This window comes from Prionailurus viverrinus, chromosome D2 (assembly GCF_022837055.1).
Source record: "Prionailurus viverrinus isolate Anna chromosome D2, UM_Priviv_1.0, whole genome shotgun sequence".
In the NCBI taxonomy this organism is placed as follows: Eukaryota; Metazoa; Chordata; class Mammalia; order Carnivora; family Felidae; genus Prionailurus; species Prionailurus viverrinus.
This window is the reverse complement of record NC_062571.1, coordinates 6,497,479-6,519,425: the sequence shown is the minus strand read 5'-3', so window position 1 is coordinate 6,519,425 and position 21,947 is coordinate 6,497,479. Positions and strand designations below refer to the sequence as shown.

General features: G+C 42.5%; 1 protein-coding gene across 2 annotated transcripts in view; it reads left to right on the top strand.

Annotated features, from left to right (window-relative positions):
* Positions 1 to 21,947, top strand: part of ASAH2 (N-acylsphingosine amidohydrolase 2) — an 89,302-nt gene that overhangs the window by 15,387 nt on the left and 51,968 nt on the right. For both annotated transcript variants that reach the window (XM_047825599.1, XM_047825600.1), the window contains exons 2-4: positions 14,682 to 14,800; positions 17,467 to 17,598; positions 20,275 to 20,480. In XM_047825599.1, the coding sequence (XP_047681555.1) occupies positions 17,472 to 17,598; positions 20,275 to 20,480 (333 nt within the window). In that variant the 5' untranslated portion in view covers positions 14,682 to 14,800; positions 17,467 to 17,471. The remainder of the gene's footprint in view (positions 1 to 14,681; positions 14,801 to 17,466; positions 17,599 to 20,274; positions 20,481 to 21,947) is intronic.

The window sequence follows — 21,947 nt, the reverse complement described above, 5'->3', positions numbered from 1 at the left end:
TTTACATATTTTGGATATTAATCCCTTCTCTCACATATGGTGTACAAATATTCTCTCCCATTCCGTAGGTTGCCTTTTCATTTTGTTAGTGGTTTCCTTTGTTATACGGAGGCTTTAGTCTGATGGCATCCCACTTGTGATTTCTGCTTTTGGTGCCTGGGCTTTTTGTGTCCTGTCCAAAACATCATTGCCAGGGTCCTTTCTTCTAGGAGTTTCATGGTTTCAGGTCTTATGTTTAGGTCTTTTCTCTTTTTTAATTCAAACATATGCTTTTAATGTTTATTTTTGAGAGAGAGCGCGAGAACAAACAGGGGAGGGGTAGAGAGAGAGGGAGACACAGAATCCGAAGCAGGCTCCAGGCTCTGAGCTGTCAGCACAGAGCCCAACCCAGTGTTCGAACCCACGAACTGTGAGATCATGATCTGCGCCGAAGTCAGATGCTTAACCAACTGAGCCACCCAGGCACCCCTTATGTTTAAGTCTTTAAGCCATTTTGAGTTAATGGTTGTGAATGGTGTAAGATATGGGTCACATTTAATTTAGCTGTGTGTGGTTATCTAGGAATAAAACCTTTTTATCTGTGGCATTTATTGGAAATGTTAATGAAAGAAATGTTAAAGAAGATTTATAATTGAGCTCAGGAGTCTTCTTCATTAACTGGTGTTAATTAGGAGGCTATGTTAATCAGGATGGGTGGGGGGGCTTGCTGTGGTAAAATCGTTGCTTAACACATAAGCATTTATCTCTTGCTTATGCAAAGCGCACTCCTGGTCTGATGAGTCTCTGAAGGAGATTTCTTCCAAGTGGTGACTCAGGGATCGGGTAGCCTATCATCTGGGACAGGCACTTATCAGGGTCACCAGAGCAGAGGAAGAGAGATCATGGAGAACCCACACCCCCTCTAATGCCTCCGCATCAAATACTTCAACCTGCAAGTGACACATATCATTGCCACTCACGGCCCAAGGATCAGTGACTGCCAAGGGGGCCAGAGAGCATAACCTCCCTGTATGCCCACAAAGGAGCAAAGGACCAGATATGGACCAGTGTTTCCAGACTCCATGGCCATGACCTTAGGCAAGTACCGCAACTCACTCATCTATTATGACGGGTTTGGGCCAGATGACTCGGTGACCTTCATCCTACCACCCTGAGTCTAAATTTCTGATTCCGTCTTAGCTTTGTGATTTTTACTGCTTTGTACGCACGATTTCACTGTTCCTCTAAGAATATCAGGCAACTTCCAGCAAGGGACAGATGTTTGGTTTCTTATTGGCAGTATAACCTTTGGCTATTTGTTTCACTTTCCTAAAACTCTTCTTTTCCTTTTTAATTCAAATATAGAATGGGGATAGGAAGAGCGCATCTTCAAAAAATTACCGAGTAGTAAATGAGGCAACTCATGTAATGTTTTAGAACAGTGTCTGGATCATTCTAAGAGTTCAGTAGGTTCCTTTCGTGTGATTTTATTTTTAGTTTTATTATTATTTTTTTAATGTTTATTTTTGAGAGAGAGAGAGAGAGAGAGAGAGAGCATGAACAGGGAAGGGGCAGAGAGAGAGGGAGACACAGAATCTGAAGCAGGCTTCAGGCTCCGAGCTGTCAGCATATAGCCCGATACAGGGCTCGAACCCACAAACTGTGAGATCATGACCTGAGCCGAAGTCACATGCTTAACCGACTGAGCCACCCAGGTGCCCCCAGTTTTATTTTTTAAAGATGACTGTCCTTTTTGTCCTGGCTTGATAAGTGTCTACATAGTAACAACTCAGATAGATGTTGTTGTCCTTCATGCCCTGGCATGATTAGTCAGCCCAGCCCATGCCAGTCTGTTTCGTGTACCCACACGTAAAATGGGGTCACAGACTCTACTTGTAGGTGTTCTGGGTCTTTCCCCAAGACCCTCACCTCCCGTGCACTGTGCCTCATCTGCCTTAGCACATTCATCTATCGATGGACACTTGGGCTGCTTCCATAATTCGGCAGTTCTAGATAATGCAGCAATAAACAGAAGGGTACATATATTCCTTTGAATTAATGGTTTTGTATTTTGGGGGTAAATATTCCAGGACTGCAATTCCTGAATCATAGGGTAGCTCTGTTTTTAACTTATGAGGAACCTCCATACTGTTTTCCACAATGACTGCCCCAGTTTGCATTCCCCCCTATAGTGCAAGAGGGTTCCTTTCTCTCCACATCCTCACCAACGCTTGTTGTTTCTTGTGTTTTTGCTTTTATCCATTATGACAGGTGCGAGGTGCTAGCTTATCTCTAATCATAGTTTTGATTTGCATTTCCCTGATGATCAGTGATATTAAGCATCTTTTCACCTGTCTGTTGGCCACCCAGATGTCTTCTTTGGAGAAATGTCTGTTCATGTCTTCTTCCCATTTTTAATTGGATTATTTGTTTTTTTGGGTGTTGAGTTGCACAAGTTGTTTATATATTTCAGATACTAACCCTTTATCAGATATGTCGTGGGGTAATATCTTCTCCCATTCCTTAGGTTGCCTTTTAGTTTTGTTGATTGTTTCCTTTGCTGTGTGGAAGTTTTTTATTTTGATGTAGTCCCAATAGTTTATTTTTGCTTTTATTTCCCTTGCCTTGGGAAACATATCTAGAAAAATGTTGCTACAGCTGATGTCAGAGAAATTACTGCCTGTGCTCTCTTCTAGGATTTTTGTGATTTCAGGTCTCACATTTAGGTCTTTAATCCATTTTGAGTTTGTTTTTTGTGTATGGTAAAAGAAAGTGGTCCAGTTTCATTCTTTTGCATGTTGCTGTCCAGTTTTCCTAACACCATTTATTTAAGAGAATGTCTTCTTCCCATTGTGTATTTGTTCCTCCTTTGTTGAATATTGACCATATAATTGTGTATTTATTTCTGCGTTTCCTATTCTGTTCTATTGATCTATGTGTCCATTTGTCCCAGTACCACACTGTTTTGATTACTACTTTTTAGTAGTAATTTTGTAACTTTGTAATATAACTTGAAGTATAGTAGTAGCTTTACAATATAACTTGAAGTCTAGAATTATGATTCCTCCAGTTTTGTTTTTGTTTTTGTTTTTGTTTTTCAAGATTGCTTTGGCTATTTGGGTGTCTTTTGTGGTTCCATACATATTTTAAGATTGTTTGTTCTAGTTCTGTGAGACATGCTGTTGGCATTTTGATAGGGATTGAGTTAAATCTGTAGATTCCTTTGGGTAGTATAGACATTTTAACAATATTTGTTCCTCCAATCTATGAGCATGGAATATCTTTCCATTGTAAGTGGGATTTTATAATTTCCATTGTAAATGGGGTTGTTTTCTTAATTTTTCTTTCTGCTACTTTATTATTAGTATATAGGAATGCAACAGATTTCTGAACATTGATTTTCTATCCCATGACTTTACTGAATTCATTTATCAGTTCTAGTAGTTTTTTAGTGGAATCTTTAGGGTTTCCTATATACAGAATCATGTCATCTGGAAACAGTGAAAGTTTTACTTCTACTTACCAGTTCAGATGCCTTTTGTTTCTTTTTCTTGTCTGATTGCTATGGCTAGGAATACCAGTACTATATTGAATAAAGGTGGTGAGAGTGGGCATCCTTGTCTCGTTCCTGACCTTGGGAGAGAAAGCATTCAGTTTTTCCCCATTGAAGATGATGTTTGCTGTGGGTTTTTCATAGATGGCCTTTATTGTCTTGAGGTATGTTTCCTCTAGACCTACTTGTTGAGGGTTTTTATCCCGAATGGATTCTGTACTTTGTCAAATGCTTTTTTTGCATCTATCTAAATGGTCATATTTCTCTCATTGATGTGATATATCACATTGACTGGTTTGTGAATATTGAACCACTTTTGCATTCTGGGACTAAATCCCACTTGATCGTGGTGTATGATTTTTTTTTTTTAACATATTGTTGGATTCAGTTATTACTAGTATCTTGTTGAGGATTTTTGTATCTGTGTTCATCAGAGATATTGGCCTGTAGTTCTCTTTTGTTGTGATGTATTTATCTGGTTTTGGTATCAGGGTAATGCTGGCTTCATAGAATGAGTTTGGAAGTTTTCTTTCCTTTTCTGTTTTTTGGAATAGTTTGAGAAGAATTGGTATTAAGTCTTCTTTAAATGTTTGGTTAGAATTTGCATGTGAAGCCATCTGATCCTAGACTTTTGTTTGTTGGGAGTTTTTTGATTACTGATTCAATTCCATTGCTGGTAATTAGTCTGTTTGAATTTTCTATTTCTTCCTGCTTCTGTTTTGGTAGATTATATGTTTCTAGAAACTTATTCATTTCTTCCAGTTATCCAATTTGTTGGCATATAATTTTTCATAATATTCTCTTATAATCCTTTGTGTTTCTGTGGTCAGTTGTTATTTCTCCTCTTTCATTTGTGATTTTGTTTATTTGGGTTCTCTTTCTCTCTTCTTCTTTTTTTTTTTTTTTTTGATGAGTTTGGCTAGAAGTTTATTAATTTTATAGATTTTTCAAAGAACCAGTTCTTGGTTTCATTGATTGTTCTATTGACATTTTAGTTCCTGTATCATTTATTTTTACTCTTATCTTTATTATTTCCTTCCTTTTGTGGGTTTGGGGTTTCCTTTGTTCTTTTTTTTTTTCTAGCTCTTCTAGGTATAATGTTAGGTTGTTTATTTGAGATTTTTCTTGCTTCTTGAGATTGGCCTGTATTGCTGTCAATTTCCCTATTAGAACCATTTTTGCTACATCTCAAAGATTTTGGACTGTTGTGTTTGCAATAGCATTGTTTCCATGTAATTTTGTATTTCTTCTTTGATTTTTCGGTTGACCCATTCATTGTTTAGTGCCATGTTATTTACCCTCTGTGTATTTGTGGTCCTTCCAGATTTCTTCTTGTGATTGATTTCCAGATTCATAGCATTGTGGTCAGAAAAAATTCATGGTATTATTTCGATCTTTTTTAATTTGTCGAGATTTGTTTTATGGCCTATTCTGGAGAATTTTCTGTGTGAACTTGAAAGGAATGTGTATTCTGCTGTCTTAAGATGGAATGTTCTGAGTATATCTGTTAAATCCCTCTGTTCCAGTGAGTCTGTCCTTCAAAGTCACTATTTCCTTGTGGGTTTTCTTTTTGGATAATATGTTCATTGATGTAAGTGGGGTGTTAACTTCCCCTACTATTATTGTATTATTATTCATTATTTCCTTTATGTTTGTTATTAACTGTTCATGTATTTGGGTGCTCCCAGTTTGGGTATATAAATACCTATAATTGTTATATCTTCTTGTTGGATTGTCCAATTAAAATTGTCCTTCTTTGTCTCTTGTTACAGTCTTTGTTTTAAAGCCTATTTTGTCCAATGTAAATGTTGCCACTCCAGCTTTCTTTTGATATCCATTCACATGATAAATATTCTCCAACCCCTCACTTTCAATCTGCAGATGTCTTTAGGTCTGAAATGAATCTCTTGTAGGCAGCATATAGGTGAGTCTTGGGTTTTTTTTTTTTTAATCCATTCTGTCACTCTGTGCTTTTTTTAATATTAAAAAAATTGTTTTAATGTTTTTATTTATTTTTGAGTGAGAGAGACAGGGTGTGAATAGGGGAGGGGCAGAGATGGACGGAGACACAGAATCTGAAGCGGGCTCCAGGCTTCGAGCCGTCAGCACAGAGCCCAATGCCAGACTCGAACTCACGAATCGGGAGACCATGACCCGAGCCGAAGTTGGGGTTAACCAGGCACCCCTATCCTATGTCTTTTGATTGGAGATTTTAGTCCATTTATATTCAAAGTAATTATTGATAGACATGTATTTATTACCATTTTGTTACTTGTTTTGTGGTTGTTTCTATAGTTTTTCTCTGATCCTTCTCACTTTCTTTCAGGGTTTGTTGGCTTTCGTTAGTAATGTATTTTGGTTTCTTTCTCCATTCTTTGCATATTGTTAGTACTTTTTGACTTGTGATTACCATTAGGTTTATATATAACATTTGCACAGAGCAGTCTATGTTAAGTCGATGGTCATTTAAATTTGAACCCATTCTTTACTCCTGTCCTCTTCATGATTTAGGTATATGGTGTTGTATTTTGCTTCCTTTTATTTTATGTATTCCTTGTCTAAATTTTACAGAAATACTTATTTTTACTCTTCTCTTTTTTTACTTTTCATACCTTCACTTACATTCTTTCCTTTCCATTTAATGAGTCCTCCGTAATATTTCTTAAAGGGATGGTTTAGTGGTCGTGAACCTTAGTTTTTGTTTGTCTGAGAAACATTTTTTTTTTTTTAGGAACTCTTTATCTCTTCTATTCTGAATGATTGCCTTGCTGGATAGAGTATTCTTGGCTGCCCATTTTTCCTTACAGCACTTTGAATATATCCTGCCACTCCCTTCTGACCTGCAAAGCGCTAAGAAATCTGCTGATAAAATTGTGAGAGTTCTCTTGCATGTAACTGTCTTCTTTTCTCTCGCTGCTTTTAAAGTCTTTTCTTTATCATTTTTGCCATCTTAATTACCCTGTGTCTTGGGTTGATTTTTTTTTGGGGGGGGGTCTCTGTGTTTCCTGGATCTAGATATCGATTTCCTTCTCCAGATTAGGAAGTTTCCAGCCATTATTTCTTCAAGTTAGTTTTCTTCCCTCCTTTCTCTGTCTTCTTCTTCTGGGATCCCTAGAATATGGACAGTGTGGTGTTTTTTTCCACAGGTACACCGTGTGGACAGGAGATGCTAAGCATCTGAGATTTATGTAGAGGGAATGAATTACATCAAAAGATGTTGTCACTTTGTCCCTGAAATGACGATAAATGTAACGGCAGCCTGCTTTCCCCCGATCCGGCTTCATCATCATGTATGGCAAACAGGTCAAATTTGTCACTGCCAAACGCAATAAATTCACACCCTGGTTTTGGAAAAAGATAAATCATCAGAGAATAATTTCCAGATACTCCGCAAAGGTTGTATAGCCCCACATTGTTTTTCTAAGTGTAGTAAAATAGGGACAATTTCAATTCCTATCTTATCTAAATTTCAAACCCTCTGGATGTTTTGAAAATAGCAAAGGACTCCCCTTCTTCCCAAGGCTGCGTGTGTCAAACTAATGGGGAGATCCTTCGAACCACCTGTGAAGAATATGCCGAGAAAATAACTGTGCTTAAGGCTTAAACACGCAGAACCTACCATTCTTGGACATTACATTCAGCCTAATTAACATAAGAACTTGTTCACATCAGGCTACTGAGTTAACAAAGGACTTACCAAAATGTATGTCTATGTGAACCTTTCAGCTAGGTAGGTTTCTGTCAGCCTCCATTTTTCTAATAAGGAAAACAAAAGGGAGGGACTAAGGTCACTGTGCAAAAAGCCTCAATCTTCAGATTCCAAATTCCAGTCCTTCCCATATACTGGATCTTTTGCCTTTATGTTTTGCCCTTTGTATTGAAGACACCACTGCAGTAAATTTGGGGAGATGAATCCTGCAGCCCCAAGGAGGGAGAGGTTATCTACCTTTTCCTGTGAGAAAAGCAGGACTGTCGATATTGCTGGAAACAAGGGCATGGTGAACCCCTTGGGGACGAGAGCCATGGTGCACCCTGTACCATACCGTCTTCCCCTTGTGCTTGGCCACTGTGTTCAGAGCTGGGACCTCCCTCATGGAAGGAACCTGGGCTTCCCATTGTAGTGAAGTATATCTATTAGTCTCCTTCTCAAACTCAACATATGACAGGTACAGAAGGGGTTTACTAAGAAGCAGCCTCTCCAGGGACACCTGGTGGCTCAGTCAGTTAAGTGTGTGACTACGGCTCAGGTCATGATCTCACGGTTCATGAGTTTGAGCCCCACGTCGAGCTCTGTGCTGACAGCTCAGAGCCTGGAGCCTGCTTCTGATCCTGTGTCCCCCCTCTCTCTCTGTCCTTCCCCCACTTTCACTCTGTCTCTCTCTCAAAAATAAACATTATAAAAATAATTAAACAAAACAAAAAAGAAGCAGTCTCTCTGGCTTGGAACAGAAGGAGCCTCCCTTCTGTTACTTAAGGTTTAAGGTCAAGATTCAACTGACGCATATGGAAAGGTAAATCTATAAATAGTCAACTGATAATGGGACTGCTTTGGGGTTCAAAGGCATTTTTCAATTTCCTTTGCAAAACCTGTAAAGTGGTAAGATACCACCATGGCAGCCCTGTGTACTTAAAACTAATTTTTTTTCTGATCTAATGAAGAATTCATTATGTCAGACTACTCATCACTTTGAACTTAAAAAATGTTCCCAGAGGCAGCTTGGCATACACAGTGTTCAATGATTGGAATGCATATATTCTCCAAAGGGAGGTATGGTGCTCACTTTTGTGAGATTTAGCTTGGACACGTTCTTAGCTGGAGGTAACAGAATCAACTCCAGAGGAAAGGCATTTATTAGGGGTTAGAGATAACTTGCCGAATCTTGGCGAAGGCTCAAGGCAGAGAATTGGGGTTGAGTTTCCTGCAAAAACTCTCCAACTTAAATATAGACCTGAGCTGCTAAGGGATGGGCTGCTTTGGTCGTGGTCATGGAATAAGGAAGTGGCTGAAGCCACCACACTGCCAGCTCAAAGTCAGGCTGCCATGATCCAAACCAGGAAAGCAGGTGTCCAATACAGAGCCCCTCTCCTCAAGTGGCTCAGTGCTGAATCAGAGTCTCGCATGAGTGCATCTGAAAGGCAGAAATGAACCTGCATCTGGAACCCAGGGCAAATGAGTGTCTGGTGTTGGCATGCCAGCTGGGTTGAGTGAAGCCCTCTGTGATGCCTGGCACAGTGCTTCACCCCATTTCTCTTCTCTCCACTGGTGTATTAAAGAGCAAAGCTTATTTCCCATCCATCTAGCCTCCTACCTGTCCTTATCTATGACTCATCCATCCATCCATCCATCCGTCCATCCATCCATCCATCTGTCCATCCATCCATCCATCTGATTTTTGCACTTCCATTATTATTATTATTATTATTATTATATTTTTAAAAATCTGTTTCAGGGGCGCCTGGGTGGCGCAGTCGGTTAAGCGTCCGACTTCAGCCAGGTCACGATCTCGCGGTCCGTGAGTTCGAGCCCCGCATCGGGCTCTGGGCTGATGGCTCGGAGCCTGGAGCCTGTTTCGGATTCTGTGTCTCCCTCTCTCTCTGTCCCTCCCCCGTTCATGCTCTGTCTCTCTCTGTCCCAAAAATAAATAAACGTTGAAAAAAAATTAAAAAAAAAATCTGTTTCAGGGATGCATGGGTGGCCCAGTTGGTTACGCATCTGACTCTTGACTTCAGCTCGGGTTGTGATCTCATGTTTCATGGGTTAGAGCCCCGTGTTGGGCTCTGCACTGACAGTGTGGAGTCTGCTTGGGATTCTCTCTCTCCCTCTCTCTGCCTCTCCCCCCACTCACTCTCTTTCTCTCTCAAAAATAAATAAACTCTAAAAATCTGTTTCAGAATGGGTCTAAAAGATAAGGACTGTTTACAAAGGTGTGACTACAATACCATTATCACAGTAACATTTTTAATAATAATCCCCTAATATCATCAAATATCTAGTCAATGTTCAAATCTTCCCAATTGTCTCATCGTTTTCAAAGCCAGTTTGTTTGAAGTGGGTTCTAAATGATGAGGGTTTGGGTCTTACAGTGTAAGTTAGTGGGCATGTCTCTTCGGCCTCTTTTCATCCACAATTTCTTCTCCTTTGCTCCCCTCCCCTCCCCTGCCTTGGCCACTCTCCTCCCCTGCCCTTCTGCTTCCCCACCTCTCTCTCTTTCTCTCCACTTCCAATTTCTTTGTTCAAGAAGCTGGGTCATTTGCCCTACAATCTTTTGCCATCTGGATCGTGCTTACTGTATCCCCACATTGTCCTCTGATAGTTGTTTGTCTTTCATATTTTCTACAAACAGACCCTCAGATCTAGAGGTGGATCCAGTTTAGGGTTGATTTTTGGTAAGAGTATTTGAGAAGTGAGGGTGCATGCATCGCTCAGAGGCTTGAGGTAGTCATTTGTCTCTCTCTTTGGTGACTTAAATCAGCATCCAGTTGGCGATTGTTGCCTGGTTCCATCCTTTCACTAGGGGTCTGCAAAGCATTTGGATTCTTGGTGTGTCATTCCTTCCTCATTCATTGGCTCGGATTCTTCAAGTGTGAGAAACTCTCTCATCAACGATTTGGCTTTCCCAAGATACCTCTATATAGGAAGAGCAGAGTACATTCTTGATTTCTAGACCTCCCTCCCTTTTTCCTTCCCAGTTTTCAGAAAAACAAATTGGAATTCATTATTTTATTTTGTTAAAAAAAATTTTTTTAACGTTTATTTATTTTTGAGAGACAGAGCACGAGCAGGGGAGGGGCAGAGAGTGAGGGAGGCAGAGAATCTGAAGCAAGCTCCAGGTTCTGAGCTGTCAGCACAGAGCCCGACGTGGGGCTTGAACTCACGAACCAGGAGATCATGACCTGAGTCGAAGTTGGATGCTTAACTGACTGAGCCACCCAGGTGACCCTGGAATTTGTTATTTTAAATGCAGCATCTTTTAAAGGTAGTCAGTGAGGTTTGGGTTTTTTTTTTTTTTTAAGCATCATTATGACATCATGGATCTAGGCAAATTTGATTTGCTTCAATCTTCTGCAATTATCTTTTTAAAGAATTGATGTCCAGATTGATGCATTTGAGAGCGAAACTCTAGTTCTTTTTGACACAATTCTGATCGTCTTGCTCATCATCTTGACTTCCTTGACTTCCTTGATTCCTTGACTTCCTTGATGGTCTTGTTGTGACATCTGTTTAACTATCTCCGTGAGGGAAGGGGCACATATATGACCTGAGCCAGGCCAGTCAGATGCTGTCTCTCAAGAACTGAGCCCTGAATAGACCTAGGAATGAAAATGTGTTGCAGGTTTCATTTGTGTGTTTCTTGCCCCAGACCTAGAACCAGCCATTTCTTCAAGGATCGCTTGTTTTTTGTTTTTGTTTTCATCTTGTTTTGTTTTATTTGTTTGTTTTGTTTTGTCTTAAGCAAGAAACAGTATTTAGAGACCACAATCTGGATGCTCTATGAAATAACATGTTTTAAAAAGGTAATTTATTCTTCAATTATCCCAAGAATCAAAGAATGGAAAAGGATGAGATGATTAGCATGGGGCATAACCTTGCAAAGAGGGTTTATTTTTAAAGGCCATCCAGACAGAAATAAAAAGGAAGTACACATTACAATATTTGCAGTGATTTTTATCTTCCCCTCACCCCCAGGGGGTCTGGCTATTTTTTTGGGTGCTTCAAGTCCCCTCGGCCCAACATGGCTCCTACCCTGGCCCTGCCACAGTGCTTGGCATCTTCTCGATTATTCTCACCCCTCCATGTTTAGGGATGGGTCTTCAAATGTCATCTGGGAGAAATGATACATGATGTAACACCCTGGTTACAATGATCTTACTGGACTAGACTGTGGGTCACCTCCTAAATCTCGGTGTGAATGAGCATAGCAGGGCTCCTTTCCTTGGGGGGGGAGGTGTTGGGAGAGGACCGGCCGGGATGGTGGGTGCAGCCTGGAGGCCCTCCCACTGCAAGTGAGAAGGGAATCTGATGGCAGGTCATTAGGAGGTGTCCGTTGTTTTTACCTGCCTTGATTTCATTTTGGAGATCTATCCTTCCCTCTTTGGGGATGGTCTTGTTGTGACATCTGTTTAACTATCTCTGTGAGGGAAGGGGCACGTATATGACCTGAGCCAGGCCAGTCAGATGCTGGCTCTCAGGAACTGAGCCCTGAACAGAGCAACGTACAGACCTAGACAGCCGGAGTGCATCCACCTCGATGGCGAGGCTCTGGTTTTGTTTTTTTTTTCTGGTTGGTTTTTTTGCCGTAACCATCTTTATTATCTAGATTGATTTTGACTGTAGCTCCTACAGTATTGGGATAAATTCCACATTTAAACATCAGGGAAAGAAGAAGAGAGACAGGCGAAGATGAAGCAGAAATGTGGTTCTGTGGGGAGCTACCCTCGATGCCCCAGACCTCAGGATGGGGGCTGTGCTCAGTCCATTGCTTGTCTATTTGTTTTTCATTTCTTTTCTTTTTTCTTTGATTTAAATCCCAGTTAGTTAGCATATAGTATAGTAATGATTTCAGGAACAGAATGTAGTGATTCATCACTTACATACAACACCCAGGGCTCATCTCAACAGGTGCCCTCCTCAGTGCCCATCACCCATCTAGCCCATCCCCCACCCAACACCCCTCCAGCAACCCTCAGTTTGTCCTCTGTATTTCAGAATCTCTTATGACTTGTCCCCTCTCTGTTTTTATCTTATTTTTCCTTCCCTTTCCCTATGTTCATCTGTTTTGTTTCTTAAATTCCACATATGAGTGAAATCATATGATACTTGTCTTTCTCTGACTGACCAATTTTGCTTAGCATAATACCTTCCAGTTCCATCCACGTAGTTGCAAATGGCAAGATGTCATTCTTTTTGATTGCCGAGTGATACTCTATTGTATATATATATATACCACATTTTCTTTTTTTTTTTTAAATTTTTTTTTCAACGTTTATTTATTTTTTTAAGACAGAGAGAGACAGCATGAACGGGGGAGGGGCAGAGAGAGAGGGAGACACAGAATCGGAAGCAGGCTCCAGGCTCTGAGCCATCAGCCCAGAGCCTGACGCGGGGCTCGAACTCACGGACCGCGAGATCGTGACCTGGCTGAAGTCGGACGCTTAACCGACTGCGCCACCCAGGCGCCCCTATACCACATTTTCTTTATCCATTCATCCATCGTTGGACATTTGGGCTCTTTCCATACTTTGGCTATTGTGGATAGTGCTGCCGTAAACATGGGGGCGCGTGTGTCCCTTCGAAACAGCATACCTGTATCCCATGGATAAATGCCTAGTAGTGCAATTGCTGGGTCGTAGGGTAGTTCTATTTTTAGTTTTTTGAGGACCCTCCACACTGTTCTCCAGAGCGGCTGCACCAGTCGGCATTCCCACAATGGCAACGCTCTGTAAAGATTGTTCAGGACGTCCTGCCACCTGGATCTGCCCTGATCTCTGGCTTTCCAGAGCCTGTGTCTTCACCTGATTTTCTGCCTTCGAGTGGATTTATTTCTCTCTGCTTCCTCCACTGCTTAAGTTAGCTAGATTTGCCCTCTGCTGCTTGGCACCAAGAATTCTAACATAAATGCATGAAAGGAACCCTCATTTACTACCATAATCTAACCCATGCCCCACTATAGCAGAGAGCTAGCTGAGCGACATTATGAAATGCCCTGTTGGAACGCCCTTAGATCTCAAATATTTCCTTTGGAATGTCGGGGGCTGGTGTCTCTTGACCCTGCAAGGAATTCAGTGGCCTATGTGTTCTTCCAACTGCTTCCTGGACAGCTGGGATCTAGCAGGGAAAAAAGGAAATAGGGGTTTCTCTATTCCTTCCTGTCTTTGTCTCTTGTGGGCCATAGTTTACCTTCATGCTGCTCTATAGTATACCTGCTTCAAGAGGAGGGTTTTCCCCAATATAAAAATGTGCATGGCCCTTACAGACAATACCAAGAATCGAAAAGATGAAAACAAAACTCATAGTCTTATCACCAGATAATTACTTCTTAACATTTCGCTGTGATTTCTTACAGTCTTTGCTACCACAAATAGATAAATAATGTTTGAAACACAGGATTATAGGGGTGCCTGGGCAGCTCAGTCGGTTGGAGCATCCGACTTCAAGTCAAGTCACGATCTCACAGCTAGTGAGTTCGAGCCCCACATCAGGCTCTGGGCTGACAGCTCAGAGCCTGGAGCCTGCTTTGGATTCCGTCTCTCTCTCTCTCTCTCTCTCTCTCTCTCTGCCCCTCCCCTGCTCATGCTCTGTCTCTCTGTCTTTCTCAAAAATAAACAATAAACCATTAAAAACAGTTTATAAAAAAATAAAAATTAAAACGAACAAAACAGGATTATAATGTCTTATAAATTTAAAATAATACAGTAACTTTTTCCAAGTCGTTAAATTATTTTCTTCTATATCATCGGTAATGGTTGCACATTATTCACATGGGCATTGTATGTCCATTACTTACATTCTTAGTTCATCTAAAGCCTCATTCTTTTCTTTTTACTTTTATTTATTTATTTTGAGAGAGACAGAGCAGCAGGGGAAGGGCAGAGAGAGAGAATCCCAAGCAGGTTTCACACTCTCAGTGCGGAACCCAATGCAAGACTCGAACTCATGAATCGGGAGATCATGACCTGAGCCGGAGTCAGGAGTTGGACACTTAACTGACTGATCCACCCAGGCACCTCTAAAACCTCATTCTTTTTGTATACAAGAATCTAAAAGTTAAAATCACCTTTCTCTTCTGAGATCAGTGTAAATGCTGCCCAATGGGACCCATGGCCCACACTAATATCCAGCATGCATCATCATTCCCTCCTTGTCTCTGGGTAAGTGACCAGTGGTAAGTAAAGCAAGTGCTCTTTTTGGTGAGCCAGGCTGTAGACCTCGCACAGAACTTGTACTGGAGAGGTGTATAAGGGCTGAAATCAGTGACCTTCAGTCCTCCGGATCCTTTGCAACTTCTATCTCAGTATCAGGTTGTCCCAGGGGAGGCCGATAAGGCTCTTGTTATCAATACCCTTTAATCTCATCCTGCACCAAGCCCACAAAGGTATGCTAATGAGAACCCTAACTCTCCTGGGCATGACTGGGAACCTCTTTCTTCAGTATGTTTCAGAACGTGCTGAGAACTCTGGGCTGAGCGACGTGCAAGGGGAAAGGAACGAGATTCTGGACTGTCATTTGCTTTGCTGGGATGTGGAATTTCTTTTGACGGGTTGAATCAGGTAAGAAAGTTCTGTTTTCTTGGAGGGAGAGAGAGGGATCTTGAATCATCCCCTTGTCTTAGAGATCTTGATGAAATCCTAAAAGCTCCACTCCATTTCCTTAGCTTTGGGAAACCCATTTTGCCAAGTCATTACCTTTTCCTTCCACAGTCTTGTAAAACAGAGACCTCAACATGGTAAAGATGTGCCGAGGGGCTCACTGTTGTCATAAAGCCTCATCACTGAGCTTGCAGAATTGCACTGGATCAAGTGAGAACCAGTGGGAAATGCCAAATCTTTTAAGTTACAACCACTGGCTCAGCTCTCCGTGGTCCATTTGCATTCTGAAGGCAGACGAGGCATTTGCTTTCTTTCACATTTGCCCTCAGATTTGGGGTCATCAAGGAAAAATAAATAGTGCTCACTGGTTAAAAAAAGAACATTAAAAGTTGGCATTAATTCTGGCAACAGGGTGGTGAGACCCAGGGAGGTACATCATTGAAATCCGAGTAGGCGGTGCAAACTTTAGTGTTAAATCGAGTGCCATTGTGGACTTGTGTAAAAGGCTGGTGGTAGTGATCACTTCAGCCCAATAAAACAAGCAAAAAAGAAAAAAGTGTTCTTTTGAACCATGTCTACTTGTTGCACAGGCTCCTAGCACGTGGCCACGTTTACATCTGCAGCGCGCGTGTAGACCCGGTCAGCCATGTTTAGTTGCCCTGTCGGTCCTGCAATCCCAGCTGGCAGGAAGCCTAATGAAACCAAAGCTTTGAGAAAGAACTGGGTATACTGGGCTTGAGGTTGGCCACTGAAACAGCACCTAAGGACCAGTAAACTTATTTGGATCATCAGAGTTTCAGAGGCATATTTTAGAGGTGTCTCCTGACTCCTGGGGACTGGCCAGTGAATGTTGGGACCAAGATCAGAACTCATTTGTGTTGCCCTACATTTGAAATTGTCCCTAACGGTGGTGGTGAAGGTGATGACAGTGGTGATAAGTCGTTGAGGAAAGCCTGCTAATAACCAAGAGATTTGGGAAGATGTTCAAGTCTCTTTGTCCACTTCCAGTTCAGCCCTACTTCTGAAGTATTTGATGTTAGACTGATTTTTAAACTCTAGTCCAGGGATTGCTCAATAAAATAACTACAAAGACCAGGTAGTAACTTAGATGGAAAAGATCCACTGGGAAGAGGTTGTGGTAGGCTGGAGAAGGCATGCTGTATCTATCTAAAGGTCACAGTAACTACTCGGTTTTACCAAGCTTCTGGCTCAGTGTTACCATGGTTTATGAAACGTGAGAGAAAACCTGAAGATTTAGATTTGCAACTGTGGACTCTCTTCCAGATGGACTGTAAGCTCCTCCGTCTTGTCAACTAAATCAAACTGAAACAGAAAATTGGGGCATGCTAAGCCCACCCATTTGTTGCCAATTTACAACTCTTGGGAGGTAATAGCATCTTAATATGGCTGCATATTACCCATTGTGGGAGCAAGTCCTGGACTCTAATCCCATCTCATTGCTCAGGCTTCCTGAAGTACGGGTTAAGAAAACGGGTTCCAAAGCTCGTATGTGTGATTCCAATAATTCTTTAACACTAGCTTCATATAAATTCCCCTTGAGGACAGTGAGGAGCAGAGTCTTTGCTATTTTGGGACCTAATGATAAATGCAAACACCATAAACACCTATTGCAGTCTATGGGACGAACGAATTATTACTGCACCATCTCCTTTTTATAAGAACTCTATAAGATGGGTACTAAAATTATCGTCATCACCACATCCTTATTTACAGACAGAGAAACTGAGGCTCAGTGTTGGGGAGGATTCCCCAAGGTCGTCCAGTAAGTGGCAGAAATGAGCTTTGGACTCTGGAGTTAGAAGGCAGAATCCAATTTTTATCCACCATATTATACTTTCTCCCGCTACCTGATATGGACTTTTAGCTTCTATAGCCTTGCTGAGTAACAATGAATCCTACTCCTAAAATATCTTCGGGCATCTGTAAGGACATTTCCTGCTATGATAGAACACAAGAGCATTATCGTTGTCCCCATCCTTCAACAGGTTTGCAAGTTGTGTGAGATCCTTCTGATGACAGAGAGGGAGATTTTCCTGATGTCTGGCTTGAGACCAGAGATGGTCTTCCGTGTTGGTTTCTCATCAAGTAGGAATTGAAAGTTAGCAAATGGAGTTGCAAGGCCAAAGTTATGTGTTTCACCTCCTTGTAGACAAGGTAGTTTTCCCAAGGCCATGACCACAGGGGACAGCCCTAACTGCAGCCAGCCTTCTCACCAGAGCAATCAGCCCTGTTGATAGATGTGTTCCAACCTAGGCCCATGTGCAGATGGCTTCATCACCATAAATGAAAGCTGTATGATGCAGCCAAGGAATACAAATAGATTTTTAGCTTCATTGCCAATGCCAAATGATGGGTGGTTCTCTAGAGCGAGTGCTGTTCCAGGAAGTGTTTGGAAACCACCTCTGAGCTTATCAAAGAGTGCTGTAATTGCTTGGTCTTGTCTGCCATGGCCCCGGATGTGATAGGTATGCTCTGTACTTGTCCTCCCTGGTGTATAGTCCATTCTAGAAGAGCTAAGACATCTTAACCTTGGGCAGCTCAAAGCATATGTGTTGTAGTTTGTGGTTCTGCCATTTTCTGCCTCTTCCATTTCTGCTTTTCCTCAGGAGACATGGCCAAACACACCCTCTCCGCATTAGAGGCATTCCTGATTTTCCTCCTTGTGATGATGACTGCTGTGACGGTAGCCCTCCTCAGCCTCTTGTTTATTACCAGTGGGACCATTGAAAATCATAAAGGCAAGTTGTCATGGGCTCCCTTGGATGCTGTTCCTAGCCTGTGGGAAATTTCTGGATGACTGGGGACACGAAGGCAAGGAACAGTGTCTGCTGATAATGCCAATAACAGGGCAGTTCAACTGGTAGGTAAGCAGCCCGGGATGGCCACCGAACCCGTCCATTAATTGTACTTTCTGCATTGACAGCAATTGTTATCAGGCTTACCTTTGCCCCCAAGTAGACAGTTGACAGGCACTCTGCCATGGGCTTGTCTCACTTCTCCGCTGACCTAAGCCCAGTTCAGAATTCTTCAACGCCCAGTAGTGCGAGCATCCCCGGCCCCCCTCCCCCCCAAGCCTCTTCTCTTGCTCTTTGCCTTTTCTTGGGCATCATCTTCTCTTGGGGACAAAAGCAGAATGAAAGACCCACTGAATATCGAGTAGTGCTGAGCTTTAGAGAAGGGGGCCTTGAATTCCAATTCTCATGAGGACCGGTCAAGTTCTGTAAAGGAGGTGGGGTGGGGAGGGGAGCTGGGGTGGGGGAGGTGAGATTCTGGTGAAGGGGGTCTGCAGCCCCTCCTGAGTGTGAGCTGTTAGTTGAAATGGTGTCTCATGGATTCAGATCTCCAGAGTTTGCAGCAGAAGCTGGAAACTGGAGGATTTAGGCATCTCCTGATTTTTTTTTAATATTGGGAATGAATTTAGTTTTTGAAAACGATGCAGGCTACATTTGTGGGCAATATTGGGGCCCTGGGCATTTGATGGAGCCCTGCCTTTGTGGTGGGTTGCATACCTGGTAAATGAGTAGAAACGATGGGTGGGCGTTGAATGCTTTGACCAAAGTAAGGGGAGGGCTAGCTTTAGGCCAAACAGAGAAAAAGCCTGATTTTTTTCAGCCTAGTTTTCTCTCTTGTGGCCTCTTCTTCTTTCTGGTGTAGTGTCTACCATGAGCCTGCACTTTGAACTCCCTGTAGACACAGAGGGACAGAAATCCTCTATGCCAGCAGTGTGCAGGGCAGGGGCATGGACTCCAAGAAAGGAAAGCATCCATAGGACTTATTCAGTTTTAGCTCTTAAAGTTAGAGAATCCAGAGGCTGAGACTCACGGAGGTGATCAACGATTATGGTCACTATTCTCATAGTAGGAGCAGCTGTTTATTGTACGGTCGCTTTGTGTCAAGCACTATGGTCAGGAGTCTACATCCTTTTCCCACTTAATTCTCATGAATCTTCTATAAAGGTAGGTGCTAGTCTTAGTACCATTTTCTGGATGTAGAACTTGAGACTCTGAGGTCATAAGGAAATTGCCCTTGGCCATTGGACCTGGTTTGGCTTTGGGTGGTACCCCATTCCTATGTTAGTATCAATAAGGCAAAAGTGACTGCCTCCTTCCTTGCAATACTTGATGTCTTGTGGAAAACATGGACTTGGTGTTGAGAAAATGTGGATTCTAACTCCATGTTGAATATGGATGAAAGAGCATTAGATCCTTAGTTGGAGGATCTGGTGTCTACACCTGATTCATCCCGTGTTCTCCATGACATTGTGGTTACATCACTTATCTGGGCTTCAGGATTCTTATATGTAAAGCAAAGGAGATCAGACTAGATGATCTCTAGCTTCTCCTGAGCCCCTAAATTCTAGGATCCCAGGGACATCAGCAGCCAATCTCTTCACCAAGTACTTTTCTGAGCACTAAGGCCTGTGACAGTGACCTCCGTTGCCTTGGCCACCCTGGCTGTTGTCTGGGGTGGAAACAAACAAACAACATGCATGTGTAAGATATCTCAATAGGTAAGTAGAACCAAAGCTATATTCTGGCCATTATTCGAAATTTTAGATATGTGTTAACATATCTGTTGTTCAAAACAAGCCTAGGAAGTTAGCGTATTAGGACTGCCTCTCTTTTCTAGATGAGAAACATTGAGGTAGAACAGGTAAGCGATTTCAGCTAGTATGTTCAGCTAGTATGTGGTAGAATCAGTTTTTAAACCCAGGTTGTTTGTTTCTGGTACCTGCTCTTGTAGTCTTTCTGCCATTCTGTTTCCCTTGATATTCACGTATGTGTGTGTGTGGACATATGTGTGTACAGGCACGTACATAGATGGTGATATGATTACAATAAGGTGCAACTATGTTGAATGTGCAGTGATCTCATCTGTATTCCAAATAGAAGGCTTGAGAAGGTTGTGGGTGCAGAGTAGAGACAACAGGGAGGCGGCCTCCTGCCAGGAGGGTTGAGCTGCCTCTGGGTGTGATGGAAATGAACCAACTTGAAGGGAGTCTTGGAGCTCGGTTGGTGGAACAGAGAGGAGTGGGGGTCTCCGGACGGAGAGAGCCGTGGAGACAAATCCCCAGAGGCTGGCCCCTGAGGAACCTGGCGCCTGCTTTGTGTGGCTAGAAAAGTCCATCAGGAGTGAGTGAAGGGCCATGAGTTTGACAAGGAACAGCTTGTGATGAGAAGCGGATGGACATTTGACACAGGCCTTGATTGTTAGGGTGACACATCTCCAGCTTACCAGAAAGATCCTCCTTAGGGTTGTTGTATACAACAAGTTCCTGAGAGATTTCTTTCTGTTTATTTTAAATATAAGACAGTATATAAAGATTTTTCCATGGGAACCTGAACCTCTGTATTCTAATTGATGCCCACAGATAAGTGGACTGAACTGTTGTTTCTTAAATGTTCTGCTTTTAGATTCAGGCGTTCCGGTCACCCAGAGCCCCCCAACCACGCCGGGCTCCACAGCCACTCAAGGCTCGACGCTCACACATGGCTCCACAGCCACCCAGGGACCTCCGGTGACCACTACCCCAGAGCCTCCTCTATTTCAGAACTTCAGTGGCTACCATATTGGTGTTGGGCGAGCTGACTGCACAGGACAAGTAGCAGATATCAGTTTGGTAGGCAAATCATGGGCTCCTCAAGGAGAATGAAACAAGTACTTTACTTTTGCCACTTGCACCCTACACTGATTCCTTATGATTACATCATTGTCTTACTCCTTTTTCATTGACTTCACTGCTGTCTAACACCGTGAATATCGTGCCATAGAGAGCAGAGGGGCCATGCGTTCAACCACAATTCCTTTGTAAAGTCAGTTGGCCACTTTTTTATGAATGGAACTGCTATCAAACTCTTGTACCACTGGGGACGGGCCGGTACCATAAGTGATGGAAGCAGGCCTCTCTGTGAGCTGATAAGAGTCTAGCGAACCCTCAAGGAAGTGGTAGGGATTATGGGACAACTAGAAAGTTCATGGCTTTAGCAATTGTTACCATGGAGGGCTGCCCTATCCTACAGTTTGTTCAAGAGAAGCTGGAAAATTTCTGAATTGAAGACCTGAGGATCTAAGACTGTCTGTGGGGAAATACAGGCAACTCTAGTCAAAACTGGAAACCTAGTGTCGGCCAACGCCACACAAGCCAAGTGAAATGCTTCTGTGGGTCAGGTGTGGCCCATTGGCTGCTGGTCTGCAACCTCTTGGCTGTGATGGTGGTTATATTCACTCATATCAACCTTTTTCTAGGAAGCTAGAACGTGAAGTTGTCTGATGAGATTTTCTCCCTCCTACCAAATAACCCTTAGATTCTAGGAATTGTTCCCTGATGTCTATTCTGAAAAGTGGCTCTGGAATGAGAACCCTGAATGAACATTCCTATGAGGGGTAAAGTGAGCGATAGAGCATTCTGAAGACCAGGATATAACTTTACGGGTGGGTCTTATGACATGGTGTGAAGGGGGGGTGGGAGATAGGTGGATTTGGTCTGACTTGGCTGAGGAATGGTCACCAAGGTAAAATCCAGGGTGTGGTACCCTCAGAAATAGATTATTGGGGTGCCTGGGTGGCTCAGTCAGTTCAATGTCTGACTCCTGGTTTCAGCTCAGGTCATGATCTCATGGTTTGTGAGATCGAGCCCTGTGTGCTCTGCGATGACATGCAGAGCCTGCTTGGGATTCTCTCCCTGTATCTGTCTGCCCCTCCCCCACTTGTGCGTGCGCTCTCTCTCTCTCTCAGAATAAATAAACTAAAAAATAAAGAGATTATTGAATCATAAAGAAACCATTTTCTTCTGAAAAAAAAAAAAAAGAAAGAAAAGAACATCATACACCAAACAACCAAAGTGAGGGAACCTTCAGTCTTTAGACGCGCCTGGGTATATGGGATGATGGTAGGGGAACTATTTCCTTCTGTAATACCTCAGGCAGGAGAAGAGAAAAGAAAACCCTGAAAGGTCTCCGGTGTGGTAACGGAATTCCCAAGCCATGCCAACCCCTTCTTTGCCTGTGGGCCTCTGGATGGCTTCTGCCAAACAGATAACTACTTTGCCTTTGCATTTTTGTAACAGAAGAGTAAAGCTTCTCTTATG